We start from the raw sequence: 21,976 nt of genomic DNA, 5'->3' as shown, positions 1-21,976 counted from the left end.
ACTTACAATCTCGAGTCTGTAATATTGTGTTCTGTAATTGAAATTTTGTATCAATATGTATTGTCACTCTTCTAGTGCCATTTAAACTGTTTTTACTGCTTTGTACTTTTATGGATACAACGTTTATTCGAATAAAGTTTATGAACTGAACTAGACACGACTACAGCTTGAACTGCTGAACGGAATTACTCCAAATTTGGCAGAAAGGTAGTTCAGGGAAGTGCCTTTTGTTTTGGTACAATCCGTTCAGTAGTTGTGGAGTAATTTATAGAAATTTCCAATTGCATATATAGGGACGCAGAGGATCCGCTACACCTCAGAACTTGTGCTCAGATCAGATTGGCTGCCAACACTTCAAACCAGGAAGTGTTGGCAGCTATCTAAGGATGGGACTCTGCTCGAGCCAAGTCCCAGAAAAAACTGTAAAAAAAGAAAAAAAAGAAAAAGGGGTAGGGTAGAAATACCCTGATCCATTATGCCTCTTGGGGGGGGGGGGGGGGGGGGGTAGGAGGACACAGGGCCAAAAACAACATTTATTTAAATTGTGCTTGTAGCGCCCATACTGCCTCTCACTAACACACCCACACAACCACTTACATACTCATTCACACAACCATAGAAGCATTCACACATCCACTAACTCACCCATACAGCCATTCACACATACACTCACACTCCAATACAGCCACACACACCAACTCACTTAACCCAACACCCACTCACTCACCCATACAGCCGCTTACACACCGTGTCACTCATTCATACAGCCATTCAGACATCCACTCACTCAGCCATAGTAACTACACACCCAGATACTCACCCATAGAGCCACTCACACCTCTACTCACTCACCCATACAGCCACTGACACACCCAGTCACTCGCCAATACAGCATGTCACACAGCCTCTCACCCACCCACACAGCTGCTCACACACCCACTTATACACCCATACAGCCACTTATACACCCATACACACAAGGATACAGTCACAGCCACTCACATAATATATGTTATAAGTAGTATCACTCGGTAGTAGTGCAACTAGCATACTAATCTAACTTTTGTAGTAGGTTAGTATAAACTCTTAAAAACACTTACACTCACTTGATGCCATCAGTGATGTCATTTGAGATGTCATCAATGACATGTCACTGACCATGACATGAGTGATGTAATTTGTGAGGTCATAAGTAGTGCATTGCTGGGGTGTAAATCATAGTTAGCTCAGGTAACTATAACTACTGAATTTCACTGGTTTTGTAGAAGTGTAATCTTAACGTCCCTTTAACCTTTGTTTTTTTTAGTGGATATATACATTTAATGAAATGCAGTGACATACATTGGAACACTTGCTGTGAAGAAATTAAAAGAATAGGTAGAATTGGGTACCGGCCCTTCATCCGATCCCAGACTCACCAGTGAGGATGGAAAGTCGCCGCGTGGCTGGGAAGGGGTGATTGCCAGACGTATCTAGGATATCTAGCTGGTAGACGTCACCACGGATATGGTAGACCTTCCGGTGGAAGTCTTCGATGGTGGGCGTGTACTGGTCCTCAAAGCGGCCATTTAGGAAGCGCCCCACAATGGCCGTCTTGCCCACACGTGACGCGCCTAGCACCACCATGCGGTAGGAATTCTTGGCAGGAACGGCAAGCGCGCATGGTGTGCTGGGAGAACTCTTGATCGCCGGGACCTTTGTTAAAGGGCAAGAAAACGTGGCAGCCATGTGAGAAAGATGAAAAGTAACTAATACCCAGTTGTTCCACAAAATGATTGAGTCTCTTGTCAAAAACTATGTTGCCTCATAGCAGTTTTACAATTTCTCACAACTACATTTTATAATCACTCACAACCATGTATTTAATTCACTTGGAGTCATATATATATAAATATATATATACTGTAATCACTCACAGCCTCATCTTATAAGAAATCACAGTCACATCTTATGGTTACTGATAGCTACAAATTGCAATCGTCTGAAGCCACATAGTATAAGCGCCACAGATACATCTTATATACTCTTTCAGCTACGAATTACAATCATTCAATGCCATGTACTATGTTTAGGCTCACCATTTTATTTTTTGTTTTATGTTTCTGCCTGTATCTATACATATTTATTTTTCTTTAATGTTCTAGATATTTATCCATATTTTTCCATCGATGTAAGAATGAAGTTGCAATTAGTCTACTTTCACATTTACTTAGAGGACAAATGTACACTTATACTTTGATGTCTATGGAGTTCTAGTGTACTATGTAGCAAAGTACAACATAACAATGGACGAACAAGAAACATTAGCAATGTAATAAGAGCACATGTCCATATAATGTAATAAGAGCACATGTCCATATCTGCAGTTATTCCGCCATCCTCAGGAAATCTTATAATGTTTTCTAAATTCATAGGCTGTCTATAGGGACAGAGATTGTAGTGATAGTCATGATTAACAAAATGGAAATACTCTAAATAGAAGAGCACATTTGTATTTCTTTATGTTAAAAAATGAAATACAGAGAGGAAAACAGGTTGTTTTCCATCTGTATACGCTTGTCAAAAAAATCAGTACAGCTGAAAGCCGGGAGCGTTAATTACAATCACTCACATACAGGTTTTGGAATTAGAGACTATTTATTTATCAGGTATAATGCATGATACTCACTCGCAGCTAAGTGTTATTCCCACTGGTAGGTGTGTAAAATAACCAGTCACAAGCACACTTCAGTCACTCCCAGCCATGTGTTATAGTCAGTCATTGTGTTATCATTACTTTCAATATCCGCTTAATATAGTGACCCAAAGTGTGTCACCAACAGTCCAAAGTATTGCACACCATGTATAGAAAATTGAAGGGGAACAGCTCCAGAACACCTGCAGAACCTGGCACTGCACTACACCCCTAGCCACACCTTCAGGTCTGGACAACTCCCAGCACCCTTAGGCATGCAACAACTCCAGCAACTTTGGTGTTTGGACAAAATATTGAAGAAAAAATATTGTGTGGGCAAAGTATCGCATCGAAAATACAGAGGACAAAAATATTGTGAAAGTAAGTTTCTATGGGTAAGCAACATTTTACCATGCTTAACTCTTCATGTATGTATCTATATATTCAAGATACATAGGTGTTGAGTAAAGAATAGTAAATCTATACTTACCTATATGCACTTACCATCTCGATATTTTTGACACGATAATCTGTCCACCAATATTTTTCACTTCAATAATCTGTCTGACAACTGCAATATCATACGATCCACAACATATGTACAATGTGGTGCAGCACTACTGCCCCCTTACCTCCGCAGCACTCTCAGGCCCAGAAGCTCGTCTCGTCAATCAGTCCAAATTCATCCATAAAAAGCATGAGGATAAACCCATCTTACTGCTGGGAGCGTGAATGGAATATCATACAACCTATATAATCACTTGCAGCGATGTATTATAATCACTTACAGCAACTAGAATCACACAGATCCACTTATTGCAATCACTCAGAACTACATATTATAATCACTCACTTAAAGACCACAGACCTTTCATTACCAAAAGTATTCTACAACTCAAAGAAATCCAGATTTTATTCAGATAAATTAACATTATCAAAAATGGAGTGATGAATTTCCACAATTATTCTGCATAGCATAGATTATTTTCTTTGAAGTAAACTAGTTAATATTTAATTGAACTGAAGTTCAAAAAATCGATTGTTGTGACATTTGAGGAAGATTTATGTTTTAAAGAGGCAGAAGCAATGTCTCAGAAACCAAATGCATTTTCCATTAATCAAAAGCCTTGGTACAATTTTAAAGCATATATTTTTCAATAAGTTGTTGGAGAAAGGCAAGAATTATACTTTATTGTCTGGTATATTAAATAAACATTAAAATGAACGGAACAGCTGTTTATTTTGAAAGAAAATGTGATCAAATAGATCTATCAACTGTTTGAGGATGGTGAATTCCTCATGTTTACCCACTTTACCCACACGTTGTAGGTTTAAATTGGCTATAGAGAATTAATTTCAGAGCAGTATTACTAGGTTGTCCCATAATTCAGTACCATTTGAAGCTTCCAAAAATTTACTCCTTCCATAACTCTTTTAAAGATACAAAGTCTAAATGTAAATTGGTGTGGAAACTGGATTAAGAGGCTATGTGGTTAGCCGATCTGTAGAACACTATTTGGAAGAAAAATTATAGTAGATCAGCAAGCATTAGTAGTATTTAAACATTACCTTCCCACGCCTTATTCTATATAAAAAAAGAATAATGCTGTCTTCAATTTATGATGATCATGTAAGGATGTTATTAGCACATCTTTCGCTTACTGTTTTTAATGTAAATTGGTAAAATGTGTTTGGCTATTGATATAACACAGAGTTAATTACATTTTAAGGGTAATATTCCCTTTATATATTATAAAGGGAATATATAGGGATGCATCATAAAAAATGGTAGTATCATCCAGCAAAGTGTAAGATAGTAGATACTTTCATTGCTACTTCAAGACAGCATTTTCTATACTCTCTTCTAAAACTTAGAAGAATATCATTTGTTTTAAATGTAAGATTGATAAGTTCTGTAGCCCTGTCCCAAGGAGAAAAAAACGAATTTTCCCTCATTTGCCAAAATGTTGGTGTGCATTAGGCCCAACTTTATCTCATAGGCTTACTCCTGCAGAAACTGTTGCTAAGACTCAACAAATGTATTCATTATTTTCACTTATGTCTTACTGAGTACATCATAATAAGTTGCTCCTGTCATTAAGATGCCTATATTTGTTACAGGACTGGGCTTTGTTATTGGACACCCATCTTTTTCTGCTCTCTTCCCCTATTTTTTCCTTTCCTTCTGCATTTACTTTTTTTAAAAGTCGTTCCTGTTTTGAATATTGTTGTCAAATTGTAAGTCATATTTTGCATTTGAATAATTTAAACCCAAGTAATAGTTTTCTATATTATACTGTTATATTACTGGTGTCTAGTGAGAGCTTGTATTGTTCGTTGCATTAGTGAACTAAATGAAAAGAAAAAAAAATTAGACAATCACTCTAAGCCTTTACAATGGCTCGCTGTCCTATATTAGCATCACTCACAAACATCATACTCACTCACACACACTTATTTTTTTTAATTCACTCAGAGCAACGTCATAAGTACGAGTCATAACCACTCACCAACAGCCAAGTAATATTAATCACTCCTTATAGTTAGGATTTATAATAATGTGAAGGCCCGTTTTAGAGTAATTACAGCCCCAACTGAATGGGATTCACTGGTAATGTTCCTCCATGGATCTCCTCCTACCTTTCGGCACCTATGAAGTCCAAAGGCACACCTGTTACCTGTGGAGTCCGCAGGGTTTCATACTGTCTCCTGTCATCTTCAACCTCTATGTGGAGCCTATTGGGGCTACAGCACCAAGATTCACCAATATGTTCCTAAGACACAATTCTACCTGAAAGTTTCTAATGCTTCAGACATCCAGTGCATTAAAACACTGCTTGCACCTCATCAGACCTGGTTATTCAATGCCAGCTGAAGCTCAAGCCAACTAAGAAAGAATTCATGTTATTTGTCAAAAACAAATAGCAAGAAAGAGCACAAACCTGGCTCAATTACACGAATATTGACAGCTTCAAACTTCACTGAATAGCAAGTCACTTGGATTCACCTTGGACACCGTCACCCCTCAAGGAACAAATTGCCAATAAACAAAACACAAATGAAACCATTTCTTCCAGAAGGTAACTTCTGAAGTGCTGTCCAAGAACTAATCCATCCGCATCGTGATAGGGGTATTGTCCTGAACCATGATCTTCCATACTGCACACTGGTACCACTTAAAGGCATCCTACACACCACAGCATGCCTCATACAGGTTCAGAAGAAAAAAGTTCACATCACACTCATATGGAACTTCTTTACTTCCCTTGCTGTCCAGCGCTATCTTTAAAACCAGCTGCAATCATGACCAGCACCACTGCTTATCTTGCAGACAAGCTCAGCTTCTCTGGTCTCTCTTAGCACACTATAAATTAGACAACCATCAGAATGGAGACTAAGATGTGTAAGAAAAAAGAAAACAAACAAGGCAGTAGGCCTTTCCCATCTATGCACCCATACACTGGAACTATATCCCCGTATTCATGAGGACTGTTTCAGTATTGATCAGCGACATCACTGGTTCAAGTTAATTTCAGGGTACAGCGTTATCTATGTCATCACAACTGTATTTTTGTTTAGGGCCATCTTGATTTCAACTCTCGAACTTGTGTAGTATCAGTCAGCCAGGAGGCCAGTGAAAAGGTCTTCAGTGTAAGGGTCTCCGGTCATGGTGTTGAAATCGACTAATGTGGCATTTAGTACTGCATGGTACTACCAGGTACAGTGAGTTCTTCTGGAGCAAATTGTTTTTATTAAAGGATCTAAAGGAGTTTAACAATTCACCCTTTTCCCTTCACCTGTCAAACTCTATTTGGAGAACTTATAATCTGGCAACTTTACTTCCCTTAGTAAGTTATGTATGGTTTTTCGTAAGTGGGCGTTTACCATATTCCAAATTAAAATTAGTTTAAAGTATAATTAGTCATAGTTTTTAATATGGCTTCTTGAGGGGCAATTCAACAAACACCTAATTTTCTAGCAAATCCAGGCAAACCTGAACACAAATGGAGACAATGGTTTCCAGTATTTGAAAATTACCTTGTGGCCATTGGTGCGGTCAACTTTTCACCTGCTGGAAAAACTGCTTTATTATTTAATTGCTTAGAGGCAGAATGGTAGAAAATTGTTGACCGCTTACCTGTTATACGACCTCCACAGGGTAGTGATGCAAATGATTGGAATGCTTATATCGAAGTGCAAAAGTGTTTGATACTTCACTTTACTGAGGAACCTGGAATTGTTTTGGAACAATTAAATTTTCCTACATAGACCCGTATGTAGCTTCCTTAATGGTGTTGGCAAGTTCATGTTGTTTTGACAATAATGTAGATCAGTATATAAGAGATCAGACAGTATTGAATTGTGCATAGAAAAAAGTTCAAGAACATTTGTTAGGTTGCACTAATCCATCATTAGAAAAGACTATAAAGATTGCAAAAGTTATTCAACGGTCTGCTGAGTCGGTCAAAGTACTGGCTGGTGATAAGGAAGGTATTAGTGTGTGTGCTTCAAAAAAGAATGCTGGTGTTGAAGATTGACTTTTTTATTCAACTTACACTTTGGTATGTCACAGGTGTGTATCTACTGCACATACAACCAATTCTGTTAACTGTCCTGCACAAGGAAAGAAGTGCAAGAAAATAAGGCACTTTATGTGTGAATTCAAATCTAACAATTCGGTACCGGTAAAAGTCAGCAGCATACTTTAATGCAAAGTTATTCGTGAAAAACGTACAAATGTAGTGTTAACTCTGGATGTCGTGAATGAGAGGGATATGACTGCAAGCAAGAAGGGTCCTTTTGTGAAGGGGAGAATGGGGATGTGAGTTTGAAAATTATGGTGGATTTGGATTCCCCAGTTACAATGTTTTCAGAGGTTATTTCTGAGAAATAATAGTAAATGTCAAGTTGTAAAAACCAGACACCAGAGATGTGGCCTATGGGTATTTAGAAATTAAAACTCTTGGATATTTTAAAGATTTGTTACATTATTCTGGGAGAGTGATATGTACAAAAGTATATGTGGCAATTAATGAAGCGACATTATGGGCTGGGTGGACCAAGGGAAGTTGGGAATAACTGCGAGACTTGGGACAGAAACACCTGTGTTGCTGATTGAAAAATAGTTGTGTGCATTTGATGCTATTATCAATAAGTGTCCACAAGTATTGTGCAACTAAATAGGCACAGTAAAAGGTTTTGAGCATGAGTTATTTTGAATGATGGGGCAGTTCCTGTGGCTCATAAAGTCATGGATATGCCATTAAGTGTGAGAGATAAGCTTGAGAAACACCTTCAAGAATTATCAGATGCTAAGATTTTTTAATCTGTAAATGCCTCAAAAAGGTTTAGTGCCATTGCCATTGCAAAGAAGAAAGGGGGGAATCAGATTATGTGCGGTTTTAAGTCAACTGAATAAAAATATTGTGAATAAATGTCAGTCACCCTTTGCCCAAAATCCAGAAACTGTTGACCACCATTGGATATGCCAAATATTTCAGTAAGATTGACTTAAGAGCTGCATACCATCATGTGCCATTAGAAAAGAATTCTCAGCTACTCACTACATTCATAACTCTGTTCGGAGCATTCAAATATTTGAGATTACCATTCGGACTGGCTTCAACAGCTAGTGTAATTCAAAATCGAATGTATCATTTATTTATGGAGGTACCATTTATTTATGGAGGTGACGGAAGTTGCGGCCTTCCAGGACGACTTGTTTATCTTTGCTGAAACGGTATTAGAGCAAAACCTGATTCTTGATACAGTGTGTTCTATTGGCAAACAACAAGGTATGACAGAGCTGTATTATGTCAGAAGGTTAATGGAATGGAACACACAATTGCATTTGCATCCAGAACCTTGAAGAGTGTGGAAAGGAGGTACATCACAATAGAAAGAGAGGCATTAGCCTGTGCTTGCTAAATTGACAAATTCAAGATATATATGTGGGGAACGCTATTTGTGCTCCATACAGATCATAAGCCCTTAATCTATTTGTTGGGGGAAAAGGGCGTAGCTTCAGCTTCTTCAGGTCTCTTAAGAATTTTGGCAAAATTTCATGAGTACAATTTCAAGGTGCAGTACATTCCTGGCAATGCTAACTGTAGAGCAGACTGCCTGTCTCAATTACTGATGAAGATAAGTACAGATCTGTATTGTGAGTTTGAGGATAAGTGTGTTGTGACTGCTGTGGAGGTAGTTAAACACTGTTGGGGTACCATTGATGACATTTTTTGTTTTTTGATGTGTGATCAGTATATGACAATGACTAAAGTCTTGGAGTATATACAGAGAGATTGGCCGCATATCCAACAACTTAAGGAGAGCTTTTGATTTTTTCTTATGTTGCTGTTGAATTGTCTATGGAAGCTGGGGTGTTGTTGAGATCAGACAACTTTGTCCCGCCTGTGAATTGAAGACTCAAGATTGTGTTGTTGGCATACACCGATCACTTTGGATCATCATCTACACAGAAAATACTTAGACAAACATTTTAGTTGCCAGCCATAGATAATGATGAAGATTTTATTATAGAGACATTTAAGGAGTGCATTTTATCCAATAAGCATTGAAAGTTAAAAGAAACCCATTTGTTAAAGGTGCCATTCTCGCGAAAAGCTTTGGAAAAGCTAGCCTTGAATTTTGTTAGACCCATTAATGCAGTGAGCTAGGAGTTGCCACACATGATTATTGTGGCAGATTATTTCTCCAAATGGATATATTATGAGTTTGTGGAGGAAATGAGCACTCGCACAGCTGTACATTTTCTTCACAAAATAAATTGTATTCAAGGTTTACCGGTAGAGTTCATTATGGACAATGCGGTACAATTGATTTATGATAAAATACTACGTTTTTTAAGAGACAAAGAAGTGACGCACTATACTGTGGCTCTGTAAGCAAATGGTGCTGTAGAGAGGGCCAATAGAGTACTCAAGGAAGGTGCTCAAACTGCTCTTACATGGTATGGATGTTGGTGAATTTTTGAGGGACAAGATATGGGCTTATCACAATACTGTGCATTCTGTTACTGGAATATTCCCTTTTGTGTTGCTGAGAGGCAGGAAGGTGTGTTTCAATTTGGTGCCGGGATGGTTGGAAGAAAGGAAAAAAAGTATCAGAAGTGATGTTTGTGGATTTAGTAACTGTTGTCTGGACGACGGAGTGCGGGGCTGATCAGGCACGTGTGCCTCCACGTCTCTGCGGTGCGCGCCCTCGCCGGGGGGGCGCGAAGTCCTGTGGGACGACCATCGGCTCTGGGTCGGAGACGCTGGAAGACATATTCTGGAAAATAGTGCCTATACCTGGGGAAGGTGCCGTGGTGGGGTGCGATGATGCAGCGCTGTGAATAGGACCTCCTGGGCGGCTCGGAAGCGCCCCCCGCAGCACCCGAGAGAGCGGGAGAGTTACTACCAGAGGCCCCCGCCCGGAGTGGAGAGAGCGACTGTCCGGCACCCCTGCTGCCTACTTGGACCATATATTTGCGCCCGTGTCTCACCATGACGAGGGGCGGCAACAGTGGCGGCAATACGAAACAAGGCCCGATTGACAAGTTTACAGGGCCGAGTGGTGGAGCGGGGGTCTCCGGAGGTCCGCAGGGACCGGGACCGGATAGTGCAGCCCTTATGGCTGCTATAACGCAATCCAGGGACATGCTGGACGAAAAAATTGGGGCCGTTGGGGCTGATGTCACCTTGCTCCGACAGGATTTGCGTAATGCTGTTGCCCGTATCACTGAAGCTGAAACCAGAATCACGGGGTGGAAGATGATGTGGCGATCCTCAAGAAGAAAGTAGCTACCATGGAAGGGATTCAGAAGGGCCTTGCGCTCCGGGCTGAAGATGCGGAAGGGCGGGCCCAGAGAAACAACCTGCGGTTTGTGGGATTTCCGGAGGACAGTGAGAAAGGCAACATGGAGGCATTCCTGACCCAGTGGCTGGAGGGGTGGCTCCCCCCGGAGTCCCTCTCATGCTGCTTTATGGTTGAGCGGGCGCCCCGAGCACTTCTCCCGAAGCCGCCTGTGGGTGCTCGCCCTCGACCAGTGATAGCTTCTCCCGAAGCCGCCTGTGGGTGCTCGCCCTCGACCAGTGATAGCCAGGCTGCTCAATTACCATGACCGAGACACTATCCTGAGACAAGCTCGCTCAAAAGAGCCCCTAATGTATGAAAACCACAAGATTCTGATATTCCCCGATTATACTAAGCTGGTACAGCAACAACGACAATCCTTCCTACGAGATCTTAAAATCCAATATGCCCTGCTTTATCCGGCCCGCCTACGGGTGGTCTTCCAGTCCCGGACACAGTTCTTTAACTCGCCGGAGGAAGTTTTTGCTTGGACAGACGAGACAGTCCGCATCAGAGTGCATACTGCTCCGGGTCGCAATTCCGACTCGTCCTCCACAGCGGGGCCCCCGAGAACTCCCCAGAGATCGCGAAGTAGGAGCAACTGGAGATCGCACTCTCAGAAGCGCCAGCCTCCCCGCGATGAAGCGACGGGGGACACCAATGAGGCTGATACTCAAACTCTGGACCCCGGAGGCCCCGTGCTACTCTGCAATTCCTTGGCGCAGAGCCCCGGATGTCTACTGACGGAACATGATTGTACTGGGGACAAAGATTATACTTGAGACTCACCACCAGAACTTTTGCTTCATAGTAAATGTGTACAGGGTGGACGTGGGTCGGGGGATGCCTAAGAGAGGGCGGACACACCCACGGGGTTAGCGAGGTTAGTTGGGTAAGGGGTAGGTTAAGATCGGGTGGGTAGTTGGTGGGGATCCATTGGCATAGTAGGTCTTTAGCCTCCCGTTGGGGGCTGGCGATACTCTATACCGCGACAGGTATTTCAATGTTGATGAGGTATGGGGTGGGGGGGTGGTTGGGAAGTTGTGGGCATGGCTTGGGGCGAGGGTAGGGAGGCAGTTGGGGGGTGCGGGGAGGGTGGGTTGGAGGGGGGGTTGGGGGAGTTGGGGCAGTTTGTATCGGCACAGTGTCCATTCGAGTCCGGTTAGAATTCTCTGTGTGTGTATGGTCCTCAACACCTAGGACCCTGCCCTATTTGCCCTTCGATGGCGGTTGACACCCATGAGACAGACCCTCCATGGGCATCCCTGCGTGTTGTGAGTTGGAATGTGCAGGGGATGCTCGATAAAATTAAGAGGAGCGTGGTCTTGCGACTGGCGAAGAGGGAAAAGGCGGACGTGCTACTCTTGCAGGAGACACACCTCCTGGAGACCAAAACCCTTAGCTTGCAACGCTATGGTTACCAGCAGGTGTTTCATGCTGGCTTTGTGAAGGGGTCACTGGGGGTTGCAGTCCTCATCCACCGCAGATTGTCCTATGTACATGAGACGCAATGGGTTGATAGTCACGGCAGATATGTTTTCATTAAGGGAATGGTGGGAGATGAACCCATGGTCTTTGGTAGTGTGTATGCCCCGCCCGCGCTGCAGGAGGCTCTCATTGAAAAATTGTTTGATGTATGGGCTGAAATTCCGAATGTGATGGCGATAGTAGGTGGTGACTGGAATGACGTAATGAATGGGAGTATGGATCGTTGCAGACCTGGAGGGGGTCTAATAGCGGATACCCCCACTAGATTGAGTAGCATGGTGCAGGGGATGGGCTGGATCGATGCATGGCGATACCACCATACACATAGCCGCAAATACACCTATGTCTTTGCAGTTCATAGGTCATTCTCTAGAATTGACTACCTGTTTATCCCCCAGGCCTGGATAGGGAGGGTTGCCTCCACGTCCATGCTCCCATGCGGTCTGTCGGATCATTCCCCAATAACGATGGACTTGCGTCTGGATAGGAGACGGCAGCCTTTTAGGTGGCGCCTATCCACATGGCATCTGCAACAAGACAGTTATCAGTCGCACATGAGGGAGGCCATAGCTCAATATTGGGACAACAATGATAGGCTCGAAACTGATGATGTGACCCTTTGGGAAGCCCTAAAGCCCGTACTCCGCGGCGTAGATATAGCTTGGTGTGCCGCAGCCCGTGTGACCCGTAGGGAGACCATAGACGAAGCAGCGAATCGAGTCCGGGACCTGGAGGTGGAGTGCAGTACGGGGGGGGATGCAGATGCCGTAGGGCAGTTGCTCCTAATGCAACAGTCATATACTTCTCTGCTACTGGATGAGGCTCGCCAGCTATGGTTGGCTACGCAAAGTAGAATTTATCAATGGCGGGATAAATCCAGCACCGTGTTATATAGGCTCTGCCAGAGTACTTTCCAGGCGCAATCCCTACCAGGACTCTGCGATGAGGTGGGTGACCCGGTGACGGCCCCGGCTGCTCTGGCTGCCAGCTTTGCCCAATACAATGCGACCCAATACGCCCCTCGGGAGTCTCTTCCAGCGGAAGATGTGGACAAATTCCTGGCGGATCTCCCGCCACAGGCACTTTCAGGTGAGGGGCGTGCTCGACTTGAACTTCCGCTGTCGGCTGAGGAGCTGGACGCGGCACTAGGAGAACTAAACACTGGCAAGGCCCCGGGCCCAATGGCTTCCCCTGTGAATTCATGAAGACATTTCATCTCCAATTAGGAACGCATTACAGGCGGGCACTGGAGGCAGCCAGGGAATGTGGTCGCCTTCCAGCGGACTTGCGACACGTGGAAATCGTGGTCTTTTGTAAACCTGGGAGGCCTCCTGCACAACATGAATCTTACAGGCCGATATTGCTTCTAAATGTTGAAGCGAAACTGCTGGCGAAAGCCTTGGCCAATCGTCTTCTCCCATAAATTGCTGAATTGGTTCATCCAGACCAGGCCGGGTTCATGCCCCACAGGGTGACGAGGCACAATATCAGACGCGCACAGGTGGTGGTGGAGGCGGTTCGGGCTGCCAAGATTCCGGCGGCGCTCCTCCTGGCAGACATTGACAGAGCATTCGACTCTCTGAGTTGGGTCTATCTTCGTGCCCTCCTATCTCGCCTGAACCTTGGGCCTCGTTTCCTTTCCTATCTACAGCTGCTGTACACAGACCTGACGGCATCTGTGAGAGTGGCGGGAGCAGTGTCCAGCCCCTTCCCTATTGGCCGGGGCACCCGACAGGGCCGCCCCCTTTCACCCTACTTATTCGCCCTGGCAATGGAGCCGCTTGCGGCCTGGGTGCGAATTGACGCACAGATGCGAGGTGTTGAATGGGAAGCAGGACCGTCTGATAGAATTGCGCTCTACGCCGATGATGTCCTTTTCTTCCTCACAGATTTAAACAGATCGGGGCCAAGGGTCCTCGAAATAATGTGAATATTTGGTGAGGTATCCGGCCTTCACTTAAACCTACGGAAATCTACGCTGTGGGTACTGGGAGACCGCGGGGGCCTAGGACCCTGGGCGTCAGCATTGCAGGAGGCGGCTGAAGGCGTTAAATACCTCAGAGTATTCCTGACAGATGTCCCTGGGGTCTCTTGGGCACGCAACGTGCTGCCTGTTTGGGACCGCGTACGTTCAGACATGAAAACATGGTCCAGAATGCCCCTGAACGTCTATGGCCGTTCGGCCATATTCAAGATGGTGGCTCTCCCACGTCTACTCTACCAGCTGCAAAATCATCCCTATCCTATTCCACCACAGTGGTTCCGACGGGTGAACTCGGCGCTGAGCCAGTTCCTTTGGGCAGGTGGGGTGGCGAGAGTGGTGCTCCGTACTTGCTTCCTCTCCACTTATTGTGGGGGCTTGGCCACATCAGATATTTTGTCCTACTATCAGGCGTCTCACCTCTTGATTCTGAACGAATGGTGGTATGGGGACCGGGGCAACCCGGCCTATGCCCTGGAGAGATACCTGATGGATCCAGACACGCTGCACACCATTTTGTATTCGGCGGCTATACGAAAGAGGCTCCCAGTGGTTACCCAGGTGGTCTTCCGGGTGTGGCGTGGAGCTCTACGCCGCATGTGGTGGTGGAACAAATTGACGAGGGAAACCCCCTTATGGCAAAATGGACGGTTTCCGGCTCTGGCGTCCCTGCGGGGCTTCTGCGGCTGGGACGCAATTGGTATATTGGCCTTGGACCATGTTATGAAGGGCACGACCCTTAAATCGTTCCAAGCCTTGAGCGAGGAATATGATATGCCCCAAACACAGTTTTTTAGATACCTGCAGGTCCGACACGCTCTATCTCCCTCCTTGGTCGGCCTGGACTCCTTGCCCGAATTTAGTCCCCTGGAAGCTAAGGTGTTCATGGGTGAATTGGACACTAAGAAAATCTCAAATATATATCAGACACTAGTTACGCACTGTTCCTCATCCCTAGACAGGCTACGATCCACATGGGAGGGGGACATAGGTGACCTTGAGGAGGAAGACTGGAGAGAAGCTTTGCAGGCCCCGAGGGGGGCGGCAATTGCGGTGCGCCTGCGTTTTATCCAATTCAAATACTTACATAGAGCCTACTATACTAGGGACCGATTATGGAGAGCTGGTCTGATTGCCTCCCCTGATTGCCTGCGGTGTGGCCGTGCGGTGGGCACCTTCATGCATACGGTATGGGCGTGTGATAGACTGATGAGATTCTGGACTGGTGTCTGGGATTGCCTGTCTGAAGTGCTGGGTTGGGACCTCCCCCGCTCGCCGAAGCTGGGCCTCCTTCATGTTATGGAACAAGTGTGAGGTAATATCTATAAACGTCATCTGCTGCTCCTGGGCCTCACAGAGGCCAAACGAGATATAGCCTGGGCCTGGAAGGACCCCAGGGCTCCCTTAGTAGGGGTGTGGAAGAGGGGATTGGACTTTTACATGGGGCTGGAGCGCCCGGTGTTCGAGGCCAGGGGCTGCTCCCAAAAACATTTTAAAATATGGAAGAGATGGGCGGACTATAGAGGGCTGTGGCTGGAGCCGCCAGCGCACCAAGATACTGATGGACAATTGCTTGTTGACCCTGGGTGAAACGATACACACACAAACTATGTTTTTGTTATGCTCTGGCTACTGGACCACGTCGAAACTGTGCGGGGTTGGGGGTGGGTTCTGGGCGGGAGGACAACAGAGAGGGAGGTGGGGGGAAGGGAGTTCGGGGATGGTCGTTCTTATCAAATGTTGATTGAACTGATTGAAAATGATGGTTATTTTTCTGCACACTGCTCCTCTGGCATCAGGAGACCAGTGCCCTCTCTGTACTCCTTCAACAAAAAATAATAAAATTTTGTTCTGAAAAAAAAGAAGTGATGTTTGTGAGGTTGATGAGGAAAAACTGAGAAACAAATGTAAGTGTTCCCAAGAGAAGATGGTGCATCAGCATGAGAAATCTGCTGCATACAAACAGTCGAGAGCAAAATGGCTGAAACCTGTTTGTAGGGAGCTTGGGGTTATGGACCACAGATCAGCTATGCGTGTCATTCTAACCAATACTTCTTCAATGTATATTGTTTGTGGGGTAGCCAAATATGTGGCGAATGCTTGGTTCATCAGGTCGAAACTGTTACCCGATGTTTGATTGTTTTTTTAAGTAAGAACCGTTCACCATGCCCTTTTAACGCTTATGGATCTGTAAAATTTGTAACATTGTTTTATGTATTTCGTATGTTGAATACTTGTACTTTTATGAAATATTTTTTCGAATAAAGTATTTAATTTGAAATCTTATAAAGCCAGCAATTTGGTTGTAGCAATTGGTCTTGGTTTATGTTAAAAAAAAATTAGAAGCAAAAAGTACAAAACTGGTTTACATTTTCATGGTTCTTTCAGAGTAAGTCAAGTCTCATGCACAGCAGTTAAATTAAGCGATGGACGTGGTGGTCGAAGAGAAATTTGATACTCAAGTGAATTTCAATGCTTAGTTCTAGAAAAAAAATACATGTGCACAACGATTTAATGTGGGGTCAAACTTCTTACAATGTTATGGAACAGGATAAGGTGACAAACTCAGTTGGGCTAGATGCTGCAGAATTACCTAGTCTGGGAAATGAAACAAATGTTATGTCTGATGCTGAAGAAAATTCTGGTGTTGGGGTAATTCAAATATTTTTACTGATACTGCAGACAATTATGGGGTATGGAGTAATACAAATCTCTCCCCTGTAATTATTAAACAGTATAGAGTATACAAGAAACCAATGTATTTTAAAAGACTTTTATTGCTAATGAACTTTTTCTTTTAGAGGGTTTATGTAAGAAGCTAGAAATATCAAAGACTTTTATAGTATTTATTTTTTGAAGTGTACTTTTTAGAAAATGTTTTGCAATAGGAAAAATGCGCGTACGCTTGTTTTCATTTTTGTTTGTAAAGTGTATAATTGATTTGTTTTGTTTATTAAAGAGGGGAAATGTGGTAGAGAGTAGGTTTAAGTGGCACCCTGCGTGATGCTCTTGTCGCATGAGGAATCATGATTCCAGTTCTGGAATTGGGTCTTCCACTGTACAACAGTTGGAGATCAGATTCCGCAGTTGGAGGATGTGCTTTGCTGGGTTCCATTGTAAAGAAGTAAATAAAGAAGATTGGAGTTTACCTAACTCGGCTGGTGTCTCTTTGAACTGCTGATACACTGCTTCAATTTAGGAAACAGTTAAAGACACAACTCTTTAAAAAACACACTACACCACAATGCAGTAAAAAGTCAATAACTAGCTACCTCTCCTAACACGTGGTGCCTTTATACTTGATTTAACCCTGTACAGCGCCCTGCAGCCTTTTTAGATACATTTTCACGATACAAATACCATATACATACATATTTACATACATACTGTTGCTAACTGGTACATATTCTAATTAATCACAAAAGCCTATTCTTACTCCTCACATTCAGAAACATGTTACCACCCGCAGCCACATGTTGTAATAACTCACAATCATGTATTAAAATAACTTGTGTGCTAGAATTAATCGCTGCCACCTATTAGGACCACCTACAAACATGTATTAAAACTTCACACAATATATTGCAATCGCAAACAACCACATACAATCAGCCACGTATTTTGACCCAAAGCCAATCGTCATAACGACGTACCTCATGTGGTGGAATGACTCAAGCCACATATTAGGATCCCCCGGAGTCCAATATTAATCACATTCATAGGCACGTTTTTAAAATGACTAACAGTTAAATATGATATTTGCACAGAACCACTTTGTTTAATCATCGATAACCCAGCCTCAAATGCCCTCACAGGCTCATTCTATAATCACTCCTAGCCAATCATCATTTTCAGTCCAAGTCAGGTAAATAATCACTCACATCCATGTGGCGTACTGCCTGCCAGTCGAGTGTTATCTTCACTCACAGCCGCATACCATCAACTAAAGTCTAATGAAGGTGAGACAGCTGGAGATATGGACATGGTCTAGAACTACATTGCTAATGTTTCTGATTACTCAGTTGTTTTATATGATGTGGCTTCTTAACACTCTAAAACCCTACAAACATCCATGGGTGAGTGTATATTTGCCATTTAAATATGAAAGTACACTAATTGCAAATTCGGTCTTACCTGGGTAAACAAATATGGATAAATACAAATTAAATGTGAGAAAAATAAATATGAATAAGTCCAGATGGAAATTTGATAATTCGGGGAAATCTAAATAGACCTGCCATACTCCGGGCCATTGCGGGGACTTCATTGCCTATCAGCACCTGCGTCAGCAGAGGCGCCATCGTTTGCCATGCCCTGCCCGCATCCACACAGTGCTTAAAAGCACTTCAACCCTCACATAGCACAGCCAGGGCGAAGACTGGGCCAAGGGCAGGCCCGTTTGCGCCCGTTTGCACCCATTTGGAGGTTGGGCTGGGCGGGGCCACCCCCTTCGTTTTGCAGCTGAAGTTATTGCTAACTCCTTATTTTTAGTACCTACTTGGTCTATTTTTTGTAGACTGTCCTGCGCCCATAACGACCCAACTCTCTTCCTCTTAAATGACCGTCAAACCGCTTGTTAGGATGGTCAAGCGCAAACCTGAACCTAATTTGCATGGGACTTCTGCAGCGCAAACTTTAACCTAATTTGGATGGGACTTCTGCCCAAAAATTGGTTAATCAACGGATTTATAGAGAAAGCAGTGGGTGCCCTCAAGAAAGAAGTTCTCACAGTTGAATGAAGGCTGTCAGGTGGAAGGCTGTCAGGTGGTTTGTCACCCACCGACTGTGGGGGTATGGATGGAGTCTAAGTCTGCTGCTTCTGCCAACCACCTGGCTGATAACCTGATCCTGGGTGAGGAACCCCTGGGCCACCCAATGTCATCCCAAGCTAGCGGGGGTGGGCCCTCTATTGTGGAAGATTTTTTTTTTCAACATCTGTTTTTATTGTTTTTCAAAACAACAACAACAACACTTTAGCAGATGCTTACACATACATTTGGCTCAGAATAGGTACATAGCGATATTACACATAATTCACTTTGTCATTTGCAGTTGACTATGGTAGTACATCCTTATTGCAAGGGCTGTGCGTATCATAAGGCATTCAGGCATCCTGCCGCTTCATCTATCCAATATTTCTTCCTAGTGTTTTTCTTCATATCTAGAACATTTTTGAGGATTTGATCTTATTCCTTCAGAATTATCGCTTCCTTCAATCCACCTTCCTTCCCATCCTATCTGCATCTAGGTATGTTCTTCCTCCGTACTCTCAATACATGTGTTAGGATCACCTTCCCCCCACCCTTCTCTCCAATAACCTTCTTCCTTCCCTTACTCCTCTTCCCGTGGGTGAGCTAGCAAATAGCACCTCGGCGGGGCCCATACATCCTTGGGCCTGGAAGCCATGGGCAATAGTTCTGCATAGTCCGAGAGCCGCTCCTGGCACACTATTAAGTCAGAGAGCCATTCCTTGAACTTGGGCGCCCGTCCCCTGCCCCAACGGCAAGCCACCCTTCTTTTGGCTATGAGGAGCACCAGCGCAGTGAATTTATGATGCTCAGCCCTTAGTGTTTTGACATATCCTAATAGTGCCATTTGTGGTGTGGTTTCTACAGGTGAATCTATCATTTCGCGCAATGCATGAAACACTTGGTCCCAGTACTCTTTTACCGCAGGGCACCACCATGCTAGATGCTAAAAGTCTGCTCCCGTTATTCGACACCTATCACATCTATCATTGTTTCTCAACCTGAATTTATACATCTTAGCTGGGGTATAATACATCCTGTGTAAAAATTTGTAATGAATTAACTGTAGCCTGCTGCTAGCCGACACATGCGCGGTCTGCGAACAGCATTCCCCCCACTGCTCATCTGTCAGATCTTGGCCAAGTCCTCTTCCCATTTCTTGCGTGCTCACGGGGGCGAGGTAGCTGTTTGTGAGTGCACCAGTGTATATATCATTGACACCAGCCTTTTCGCTGTATCTCTCTCTAAGATATGATGCAGTTGGGCAAGCGATTGCGGTTCCGCTGGGAACTCAGAAGTAAGTGCTCTATCCCTTGTCTCAATCTGATATATACAAAGACATCCAGTGGTGTACTCTGTTCTGTTTGGAACATGTGATCAATATTGCAAAATTGGCCTTCGTGGTATAGATCCCCCCAAGTATGGACACAAGTCCGTTGTTGGAAACTTGTAAAAAATCCCTCCTGCAGCAACGGCATAGCAGGGTGGTAGACGGGAGATAGCAATGGAGAGTATTGCTTAGGAACATCCGGCATACGTCCTATGCGCTGCCATGCCGTTATCGTGCACGTGAGTGCATTAGGTGCTCTATTCCTGTCTGTTATCGCACCATATAGCACTCCCTCTAGTGGCATGGGGTGCGAAAGCCAATGTTCCTCTGCTATTTGGGGCATGTATTTCAGCTGCTTCACCCAGTACCAGGCATAGTGGGCTTGCGCGCTCAAGAAATAGAGCTAAAAATTTGGTATACCAAAACCTCCCTGCGAGTAGGGCCTTGTCATCACTTCCCATTGCACTCTGGGCTGCTTGCCTCCCCATACCAGTCTTATCATCTCCGTTTTAAGCGTTTTGAAGAAGTGCGCACCCGGATAAAAAGAGATATTCAAAAAAAGGTATATCAGCCGGGGGGGTATCACCATTTTTATCAAGGACGCGCGCCCCGCCATGGAAAGGGGTAGAGCTACTCAGCGCTTGACACAGTCCTCTATTTTAGTCATAGCCATCCCATAGTTCATTCGCATGAGTTCCTCTTTATTTCTGGTGACTCTGATGCCCAAGTATTTCAGTTCCTCTCCACACCACTGTAGTGGGAAGTCCAGTGAGAAGCGTGCCGTGGCTTCCGTAAGCGGGAAAACACATGATTTCCCCCAGTGTATCTGGACCCCCGAGAGCTGTCCAAAAACTATAAATTCTCTTAAAATCGGATTTAGGTTTTGCTGTGGGTCGCGCACATATGAGGTGATGTCGTCTGCGTACAGTGAAACCAGTATTTGGCGCAGATTACATCGGAGTGCCCTGTCATTATGGCGCTGCCGCAGTGCCGCTGCAAGCGGCTCTGTCGCTATTGCAAAGAGCAATGGGGAAAGGGGACACCCCTGCCGTGTCCCCCTAGTGATGCTAAATGTCTGAGACGTATGACCGTTTACTGGGACCTTCGCCACTGGCCTGCAGTATAGCAGCTGAATCCATGGCAAGAACAACGGGGGGAACCCCATGCGCAACATCACTCCAAAAATATAGCCCCACTCTATGGAGTCGAACACTTTGGTGGCGTCTAAAAAAAAATGGCTGCCATTGGGAGATCAGGCGAGACGTTGTTTAAAACAGCAAATAGCGTTCTCAAATTATGGGAAGTAGACCTGCTGGGCACGAACCCCAATTGATCGGGCAATATCAAGTTTTCCATAAGCAAGCTCAGGCGAGTCGCAAACAGTTTGGCCAAAATGTTTGCATCACAGTTTAGAAGCGATAGCGGTCTATATGAGTCACAGTATTCAGGTGCATTCCCCTTTTTCAACTACGGCAGTATAAGTGCCTCCCTCATTGAGGCCGGTAGGTATCCCACCTCTAGAGCGTCTTCATATACTTCTCTGAGTATAGGGGCCATCAGATCTCCATATGTTTTGTAAAATTCCGCTGGGATGCCATCTGTGGCAGTGGCTTTCCCCGTCTGCAGCGGCTGCAGACGGGGAAAGCCACTGCCACAGATGGCATCCAGCCGGCAATCTTTTCAAACCAACATATGGAGACCTCTGTGCACCTGACCCCTACATCTCCCGGAATTCACTAAATAAGTCGCTCTAGTTGTGGTATAGAGTTGTTTATAGTGCATCAGGAAGGCGTTAAGTATGTCAGCTGGTTCCCTGCACGTCCTTCCCTCCTTGTCCTCCACTGCCATTACATAGTTATTGCAGCGAGGCTGCTTCACTTTCTGTGCTAATGCCTTCCCAG

The 21,976-nt window shown here is 44.4% G+C and overlaps 1 protein-coding gene across 1 annotated transcript in view; it reads right to left on the bottom strand.

Annotated features, from left to right (window-relative positions):
• RASD2 (RASD family member 2) overlaps positions 1–21,976 on the bottom strand; it is a 108,593-nt gene that overhangs the window by 61,881 nt on the left and 24,736 nt on the right. The window contains exon 2 of the mRNA XM_078640428.1: positions 1,419–1,695. Coding sequence (XP_078496554.1) covers positions 1,419–1,695 — 277 coding nt within the window. The remainder of the gene's footprint in view (positions 1–1,418; positions 1,696–21,976) is intronic.

The sequence above is a fragment of the Lissotriton helveticus genome, chromosome 1_1 (genome assembly GCF_964261635.1).
Source record: "Lissotriton helveticus chromosome 1_1, aLisHel1.1, whole genome shotgun sequence".
Classification (NCBI taxonomy): Eukaryota; Metazoa; Chordata; class Amphibia; order Caudata; family Salamandridae; genus Lissotriton; species Lissotriton helveticus.
The sequence above is the reverse complement of the archived record's forward strand: the minus strand, read 5'-3'. Positions and strand labels throughout refer to the sequence as shown.